The sequence below is a fragment of the Dama dama genome, chromosome 11, assembly GCF_033118175.1.
Source record: "Dama dama isolate Ldn47 chromosome 11, ASM3311817v1, whole genome shotgun sequence".
NCBI lineage: Eukaryota > Metazoa > Chordata > Mammalia > Artiodactyla > Cervidae > Dama > Dama dama.
In genome coordinates, this window is record NC_083691.1 from 82,980,099 (window position 1) to 82,989,806 (window position 9,708).

General features: G+C 43.9%; 1 protein-coding gene across 1 annotated transcript; it reads left to right on the forward strand.

Annotated features, from left to right (window-relative positions):
* Positions 1–596: 596 nt before the first annotated feature.
* Positions 597–9,112, forward strand: LOC133064994 (cytochrome P450 1B1). Its single transcript, XM_061155574.1, has 3 exons — positions 597–993; positions 1,418–2,449; positions 5,270–9,112. Exons 2-3 carry the CDS (start codon positions 1,419–1,421, stop codon positions 5,856–5,858), a joined length of 1,620 nt encoding a protein of 539 aa, XP_061011557.1. The 5' UTR covers positions 597–993; position 1,418; the 3' UTR covers positions 5,859–9,112.
* The last annotated feature ends 596 nt before the right edge of the window (positions 9,113–9,708 follow it).

Below are 9,708 nucleotides of genomic sequence, written 5' to 3' on the forward strand. Positions count from 1 at the left end.
GGAGAACTTTGCGCGCCAAAGGGCCTTATCTGATGGGTCGATATGCTTGCGAGAACGTTAAAATAAAATACAAATAAAGCAACTCGGGATGCAGTAAGGCAAAACCTTCACCACAACCGAGTTTCTTTTTCCAAGCTGACAGGTTTCCTTTCCTGGTTAGGGCGCCCGAGGATCTCGAGCGATTTTCTCTCGGGGAAGGAAGCCCAGGCCAAGCAGAGGGTAGAGAGGTTGTGCGCTCGGGGCGTGGAGCGCGCTCCCATCGAGAGCGCAGGAGTGGCGCTCAGGTGGTGTCCCGAGCGCGCGTCCAGAGAAACTGCGGCCTCGATCGGGAGTGGCTGTGAGGAAGAGTGATTTGGGGGAAACGAAAAGTTCTCGCCGCCGCTTCCAGGAAAGCCACCAGCTACTGCTCCAAGGCCGTCGGGGTGCGCCGGGATTGCCTCGCGTGACCACCAGCGCGCGGCGACCCCAGTCGTAGTCCCAGAGGCCTGTTCCAGGGCGCCCCGCCTCCCCCTGCAAGCCCCGCCCCCGCCAGGTCCGGTTGCCTCCTCCCCACTCACAGGCCTTAAAAAAGAGAGAGGCGGGATGGCGCGCTTTACTCTCCAGAGTGACTGTGCAAACCGACCACGCCTCTGCGACGCCAGCTGTCAGAGCCTTGCGGGGGGCGTGAGGGCTGGCAGTTGACTCCATTCATCGACCCTCAATCGCAACTCTCACGCGTTGAGAAAACCCTGACTTTGCCGAGGCTCAGGTGCAGCGAGGCTCGGCAAAGAAAACTCCTTTCTGCACCCCTATCCCAGTCCGAGCGCCCCGGGCTCTGACGACCCCTAGAGACTCCAGAGTGGGCGCTGAAGTTCCCAGAGCTGGCAACAGGTGTCCAGGGCCGGCCTCCGATTTTCTGGAGACACCGAGAGTGCGGTCTTGAACCCCACAAGGGCCCCAGTCCCCTCTCCGAGCCGGCCGTCTGGCGCTGCTGGAAACCGCGCCTCCTGGCAGGTCAGTGTCAGCTGAGCCGCCTTCCTGCGGCCTCTTGTGATGCGTGGGTTCTCGCAGACCAGAAGTGGCGGGGGTCGCAGGGGCCGGGGTGGTAGGCACTTAGAGGGAACTGAGCGCCACACCTTGATGCCCGCTGTGTTGTACTTGAATTGCAGGAACCGTTACGCGGCTGGGGCGGGGTCGGGGGAATCGGGTCACAGAGAGGCGGAAACACGACCCTTCCCCTCGCTTTTGGGGAGTGGGTTTGGGATGGCAAGAGGCGTGTTTAACGGCTTCTTCAGTGAGCTAGCCCTGATCTGACCTACGTGCTACCTCCTGCCTAGCCAACAGTGCGCGGTAGCCCGAGGCAGGTGGGCAGGAGCTTGGGGCGCCCTCTTCTTTCTCTGCCTGCCTGAGTGTCACGCCTTCGCCCTTCTCTCCCCAGCATGGCCACCGGCCTCAGCCCGGACGATCATCTGTCGCCGACCCTTCTGTCGGCCCAGCAGACCATGCTCCTGCTGCTGCTCTCGGTACTGGCCGCAGTGCACGTGGGCCAGTGGCTGTTCAGGCAGCGGCGGCGGCAGCCGGGCTCCGCGCCCCCGGGTCCCTTTGCTTGGCCGCTGATCGGAAATGCGGCATCAATGGGCTCGGCGCCGCACCTCTTGTTCGCACGCCTGGCGCGGCGCTACGGCGACGTCTTCCAGATCCGTCTCGGCAGCTGCCGGGTGGTGGTGCTGAACGGCGAGCGCGCCATCCGCCAAGCGCTAGTGCACCAAAGCGCGGCCTTCGCCGACCGGCCACCCTTCCCCTCTTTCCGCGTGGTGTCGGGTGGCCGCAGCCTGGCTTTCGGCCAGTACTCGGAGAGCTGGAAGGCGCAGCGGCGCGCGGCGCACAGCACGATGCGAGCCTTCTCCACGCGCCAGCCGCGCGGCCGCCGGGTCCTCGAGGGCCACGTGGTAGGCGAGGCGCGGGAGTTGGTAGAGCTGCTGGTGCGCCGCAGCGCGGGCGGCGCCTTCCTAGACCCGCGGCCGCTGACCCTGGTGGCCGTGGCCAACGTCATGAGCGCCGTGTGCTTCGGCTGCCGCTACAGCCACGACGACGCCGAGTTCCGCGAATTGCTCAGCCACAACGAGGAGTTTGGGCGCACTGTGGGCGCGGGCAGCCTGGTGGACGTGCTGCCCTGGCTGCAGCGCTTCCCTAACCCGGTGCGCACTGCCTTCCGTGAATTCGAGCAGATCAATCGCAACTTCAGCAACTTCGTCCTAGACAAGTTCCTGAGGCACCGCGAAAGCCTCCGGCCCGGGGCCGCCCCCCGCGACATGATGGACGCTTTCATCCACTCTTCGGGGGCTGACTCTGGCGATGGTGGCCCGCGCCTGGACGTAGACTACGTGCCCGCCACGGTCACAGACATCTTCGGCGCCAGCCAGGATACTCTCTCCACCGCGCTGCAGTGGCTGCTCGTTCTCTTCACCAGGTAAAGCCTCCACGAGGCTTGGGTCAGCCTTCCCCCTTCCCTCTGTAAAAGGTGGAGTGGAATTAGAATGTGCTGAGGTCGCGACTAGCGCTCAAGGAGGGTTTGGGGTTTCGCTGCAGGTTCCCCCTTCTCAAAGCTGAGACCACGTCCAGAAAGCGCGACTCTGGAAGGCAGTGTGCTGGCCGGGATGCGTTGTGCACGCTCCACCCAACCGTGCCGGGATGGCTGGCGTCGCTGATCTTGTAGCTCACCGCTTCGAGGGGGGATAAATTTATGTGAAACCACTTGGAATGGCAAGATTAAGTGCCCAAGATCATCCCCCGATCTCCCACATTGGCACGGAGAAGCAAAATTGGAAACGTTCCGAAGGAAAGGGCAGCGTAGTAAAAAAAAAAATATGTTAAGTAAGCACGCCTAATCGGCTCGGCTGGTCTTCTGCGCTGACTGGAGGCCGCCTGGCCCCGCAGCCAAAAGCCAACCGCCCTTTAAAGGCTTTGTATCGCGACATAGCTAGTGTTCGGCGGCGGAGCCTCAAGGACCGATAATCCAAAGCTTTAGGAAAGCGACCAGAAACCAGCGGATTGTGCTGGGCGCATAAAACCGCCGCTCTAGGCGTAGAGGTGTCGGTGTAAAGAATAGAAGCCGTAACTTTAGCGAACGCTGAGCTGCATCTGTTATAGAAAGGGAAGCTGAGTATCTGGGAGGCACCTGCTAACCTCTCGGATCCCTGGGTTCGGCTGAGTTAGTTGGTCCCCAGCCGCGGGCCTCTGCTAAATTTGTACACGCACGAATTAAACATATCTCCGGTATCCCCAGATCAAGCAAATATAACATAAATTTTACATAGATCATAGTTATATTAAAAGATGAGCCGTTGATTTACATGGGCGGCCGGTATTTTATCTGGCATCCTTACACCAGGGGCAAATATCTCATTCAAGGCAAGTCTTGATTGCTTGGAGAGACCAGAAATCCTGGTTATGCAATCTGGCGCACAGGTAGGGGAAGCTGGAAAATAAAAACAACTTCTTTTGTTAGAATCCACTGCATCAGAATCGTGTATTTCCTTAGACACTGCTTTCACAATTAGGGGGGAGTGCATATTTAAAATCACTTTTCAGTATTAATATCATGGAAACACATATGGAGGAGGGGCAGAAATCGCATCATGAGAGTCAATAATAGATCAGGAAGAAGACAGTTCCATTATGGGATCAATAAATCCTTTGCTTCCCTAGATGAGCATGTTATCTTTTGAAACTGCCTTTCTTTCTTTCTTTTTCTTTTTTTTTTTTACCAGAAACCAAATTGTAAATCGTTTTCCATGTACTCCAATTGGGCAGCAAAAGGGAGTAAAACAATTTGGGGGTCACTTTCAATTCACTATAGCTGATGAAAAGCTCCTCTTTTTAGTGAAAAGACAATATGATGGGGTTGGCAGATTGCATTTCTTATTTTTTATGTAACTTATAGAAATACAGCTACGCCCATTCATTTATGTATTGTCTATAGCTGCTTCCACCTCATAGCACAAGCTGGGAGGTAAGAGGGTTTGATCCACAAAGCCTAAAATATTTACTATCTGGCCCTTTATGAAAAAGTTTGCAAACCTCGGAAAAATCACCCATAATGTCATCACAGGCACACTTAAATTTTTTTTTCAAAGTCGCAATAATTACACATTTTTTTTTTACTTCTTACATTTCTACTTATATAGTTGCCATTTCCCTGTCTTTTAAACTTTATTTTAGTAATTTTTTACTACATAATTTTAGTAATTTTTATGGCTATATAATATTTTGCCTTAGTAACAGATCATTATATACAATCATTTCTCATGTTTGTTTAAACATTTCTTTAAAGAGTGAGCTATTTTAAATGTTTCTGCTATATTTTAATGTTTCAGCTCTATTTAAAATTTTAGCTAGTATGGTTACTTTTTTTGTACCTGCTAAGTTATTTCTTGAAAATAAATTTCCAGACATGGATCACTGGCTTTTAAAAGAGGGGAGGAGTTACCCTTATAGATCTTGCTTTGTAATAAGATTTTGTTTTCCAAAAGGATTGTACTAGTTTTATCGGCAACAGTGAATAAATATTACAGTCTGTACCATAATCTCATGAACATTAGAGATTTGCTTTTAAAGTTAGAAGATATGTACCTTTATCTATCAGGATACCAATGATCTTTGTATAAAATGAGAATATTGTGTTCTTTGGAATTGTCTCAGGAGATGAAGGAAAAAAGAATTCACTTTCAGGGTTACATTTTAATTTTTGTGGGACCCAAGTGCGTTTGCCTTTGTAGATGCATTACTCTACAAAATTTTTTAAATTAAATTTTATGACTACATTGGTATAAAGATTAGCATGTTAAAGTTATAAAACATTTTCATTGGCCTAAAAGCTTTTATTCTTCTGATTTTAAAAGAAATGAGTTTTCATGAGTTCCTAAAAAGTATTGTATGTCTCCGGCACTTCCTGCTGTATCCAGTGGCGAGAAGTCGTCCTTATCCTTGTCATGCTTTTTCAGGCTGAGAAAACTTAGACCATTTTTTGACTTAACGATGGGAAAGAGAGTTTGAGCTGTGTGAGACTTATTACAGAAAATATAACTGTTATACTCCATCTTGTAATGCAGTGATAAATTAGGAAACTGTTTTAGATTTTTTTTTTTTCTGGAAATGTTAATTCAATTACTGATTCAGATAGCCAGTTTAAAGAACGGTGGTATAAAAATAAATTGTAATGGGCTTTCTAGATGAAAGAAGGATCAGTGTTCCTCATTGATTTTCTCTCTCTGCCATTAACACCAAACAGGTATTCGGAAGTGCAGTCGCGGATACAGGCAGAACTGGATCAAGTGGTGGGCAGGCACCGGCTGCCCACCTTGGAGGACCAGCCCCACTTGCCCTATGTCATGGCCTTTCTTTATGAAGCTATGCGCTTCTCCAGCTTTGTGCCCGTCACCATTCCGCACGCCACCACGGCTAGTGCTTCCGTCTTGGGCTACCACATCCCCAAGGACACGGTAGTGTTTGTTAACCAGTGGTCTGTGAATCATGACCCGGTGAAGTGGTCGAACCCAGAGGACTTTGACCCAACCCGATTCTTGGACAAAGATGGCCTCATCAACAAGGACTTGGCGGGCAGCGTGATGATTTTTTCTGTGGGCAAACGGCGGTGCATTGGGGAAGAGATTTCTAAGATGCAGCTGTTTCTCTTCATCTCCATCCTGGCTCACCAGTGCAATTTCAGGGCCAATCCAGACGAGCCTTCGAAAGTGGATTTTAATTACGGCCTGACCATTAAACCCAAGTCATTTAAAATCAATGTGACTCTCAGAGAGTCTATGGAGCTCCTTGATAGTGCTGTCCAAAAGTTACAAGCAGAGAAAGAGTGCCAGTGAGAAGCCAGAGGCAAGCAGAAATTTTATAAGTATGCAAGTTGGGGGATGGGAGTAAAATTACAGGGATTTTTTTTTTCCCCCTTAGCTCCTCCGTGCCACTTTCTCAATGAGTCTCTAAAATGAGCGTAAACCAACAGACCCACAGATGATGTGCTTTGCACACGTGTCTTCAGAATAGTACCTCACGAGCCCTGGGCTGTGTAGGGGCTCCAGGAGATGTTTTGAGTGAAAGAGCTTAAGGGCCCAAAGAATTTTTTTACATATATTGAATGTTGCTAATAATAATTTCTTGAGGGAGCTTTCTTTGGAGTTAAAACACACATGTACATATACACAGAACTACCTAATAAAAAGGCATTTCAGTAACTATGCCTTGCAGGGTGAGATCTAAGATTATGTTCTGCATGCTCTATAGAAAATTGTATTAAGCAGTTTTAGGAAATATTGTTGAATATGCAAAGATGAATAATTTCAGTGTAAGATGTGATTTGGGGTAATAAGGGAAAAAATAAAGACCAGAAATTCCCTTCTCACTTTTTCAATAAAATAGCTTAGTTAGGCTCTAATATCTATGGGTGGATTTATCTTTTTTGCCCACTGATGTGCTTCCTCTTACTTAATGGGATGAGTCATAAAGTTATTTGCTCAGACAGAAGTCAACTGTGTTGTGGGGTTCAGTGATTTCATGAATTTCAAACTATAAATTGTTAAATTGTAAAAAATTCCAAGCTGAAGACATACCTTGTTTGGTTACTAGAGTACAGAATTTCGATTATGAGGAAACAAAATTTATCAGCTCAGCTAAACTTTTAAGTTTTGTGATTATAACATACTGACTTCAATAAATCTCATATAGGTTTAAAAAAAATCACCAAGTAGTGTTCAAGGTGTATATATATATATATATATATATTACATAATTATTCAGTACCAATATGTATTAGTTATTTTATCATTAAATGGTATTAGTTATTTTGGTCAAAGAAAGGTTGAACAATGTCTTTTATAATGTCACAGCAGCTAGAAAAGTACAACCAATTTAAGCAGTTTTGATTCAAATACATAGTATGAGCTTGATTAAATCAACTACCTGTTTTGGACATCATGGAAACCAAGTTGAAGCAAAATCTCTTCTCTCACTGGAAATTTGAATTGAAAAATCTCAAAATTGGATCTGAAAGATGTGTTCCTTATCACTTTACAGCATGTTTATTAAACTTATATTCACAATACAGAATATCTTTCCCAAACTGATTTAGTTCATATATTATACTTCTAAACTCTTGTCATGCTTAAAATTTTAATTTAATTTTAAAGCCATTCTGATTATTGAGTTCCAGGAAGTTACTGGGAATCTGGCCATTAGCCTGTGGAAGGCAGGGAGACTGAATCTGTGTCTGCCTGGTGAACAGTGAAAAATCACACAAAATATCTTGATGTTCTTTATTAAATAACATGGTGGAGAAGTCCCATTATAATGGACCTAGTTTCCCTTTTAAATAATTTTTTTAGATAGCAGCGGTGTTTGTGTTTTGGAAAGTCAGAATTAGTCTTGGGAGGTTGTTTCGAGGATTGCATTGGATTTCAGTGGTGCCAATCAGGTCGGCTGTGCTATTTAAGACGACCTAGTGATCTTAAGCAGGAGGTTGCTTTGGTAACTGTGAAGACCTAAAGCTTGAACAAAATATATATGTTCAGTTTATGTAAATAACCTGAAAACCTTTTTTCAAAAAGTGATGGAAGGTCGCAAAAGTACAAAGTGAAGTTCGGAGTTTTAACTTTCATTGCTCATAAATGTACAAAGGAAGTTGTGAAGTGTCCTAAAAGCTTACTGCTTGTTACATTTCATTAAGCTTTTTGGAATCTTTTTAATCAAAATTACAAAAGAAAGAGTGTGTGATCATTTTGTATGCAGGGGGCGGTGCGGGGGTAAGAGAAAGGAGTGAAAAACACGAAAAGGAAGAAAGATGGCTAAACATTCTCCCACTCATTCAGTAATTAATTAATTTGTAGTATGAATATTTAGAAAAAAAAAAGTGTTTCATGGGCTAGTGTTGAATCCCACGTAGATTTTTAAAAAATTCACAGTATAGCAGCACTATTAAAATTTGGAATTCTTATTAATAAACATTTTATATAATTTTAATTAATAAAATCTCACAGATGTATCTCTTGAATATGAAAAAATCTGTGCCAGTGTTTTTAAAGGCCCCAAAGTCAACAGTAGAAATCAGGCTCACCCAATACGTTTCAATTTTTTTGGCATTGGCTATTCCAAAACATTGATATCTACCCTTCCCTTTGCCCTGAGCAGGGCTGAGACTGTAATTTGGGGCTGCCCTAGCCCACTTACTATGAGAGACTTGTGGCAGCAAAAGTAATCGTGTACCAATCTGGATGCCTCATTAAGTCAACCAGATCCAGATGCGCTGTAATCTGTTTTTATGTATGTAGGCTCAATTCATCTGGCACTTTCAGTGATGAGAGAGCCGGGTTTACAAAGAAGACAGTGAGGTGAGTGCTGGGAGATTTCCTGGTTTATTTAATATGTTTGTAACCCAGTTCAAGGAAGGAAAGCAAAACCAAAAACAGACAAATAAAAATAACCAAATTTGAGGGCTGCTGTAATCAGGTTACAGGCTCAGTCAGAAAAATCTAATTTTATTTCTGCCAGAGAAAGAATGTATTTGCTGGTCACCATTTTAGTCAGAATGTCTACTCCAGGTTATTGCAGTAGTTAAATATATTGTTTATTAAATGCTTCATTTATATATTAAAGCTTTGACTCAGTAAGAAAATTGCTTTTCTTTTTTTTTCAAAACAAGAGGAAGATGTCTCAGGTTTGTTTTGTGGATTATGTAAAAGCTTTCATGTCTCAGAACTTAGCCTTTACCTGTGAAATGCTATTACTGCCTTAACACTTTCATGTTAGATCTATATTAGATCAAATAGTTGCATAGCATTATGTATGGATTTGTATGCTTTTTAGCTATGACACAACTGTATAATCAAAGGTATACTTTAGTAGATGTTTATAATTCAAGGATAACCTCTTATTTAACCTTTTCTTGCTTTTGTATTTTATCATGTATACTTTCCATCTGTACACAGCAACTAAAATACTTGGTTGTAATGAAATAGATTTGTGGGGACACAGCATTTGTTTGACATACCACATTTTAAAAATTCTATATCTGTAATTACCTATAATAGGACACCACCGCCAAAATAATAAAAATCACTTTCATAATCTTGTCAGGAAGTTTTACTTTATGTTGTAGCAAATACAGCCTAATGTGTTTATTCATTTTAACTACTATTTATAAGTGCTTGACTTAAAATATTGCATTGTAAATATTTTCTTTGGCCATTTTACATTTTTCTTTTTAATAGGCCTTCCACATCCAGTTCCCTACCAAATTTTTGTTCTGTCTCTATTTTTTAATTGAAATACAGTAGATTACAATATTATATAAGTTTCAGGAATATAGCATAGTTCATAGATTCAATATTTTTATAGATTCTGCTCCATTTTAAGTTATTACAAAATAATAGCTATATTCCCTATGTTGTACAATATACCCTTGTAGCTTATTTATTTTATACATAGTAATTTGCACCTCTTAATCCCCAACCCCTATTTTGGACCCTTTTCCCACTTCCCACTGGTAACCACTAGTTTGTTCTTTGTATCCATCAGTCTGTTTCTATTTTGTTACAATATTCACTTTATTTTTAAAAATCCTACATATATGATAATAATTTTGAATTTATAAGAACCAACTCAGCAGTTAAATTTTAATGGCAAACACCTGGCAAAGTAGGAATTAATTTCTGATTTTGAGAGGTT

Excerpts from the sequence above, each read along its gene's own strand:
- LOC133064994 (XM_061155574.1), top strand. The coding sequence starts at position 1,419 with ATGGCCACCGGCCTCAGCCCGGACGATCATCTGTCGCCGACCCTTCTG. Across the intron at positions 2,450-5,269 it reads CTGCTCGTTCTCTTCACCAG|GTATTCGGAAGTGCAGTCGC; the intron begins GTAAAGCCTCCA and ends AACACCAAACAG.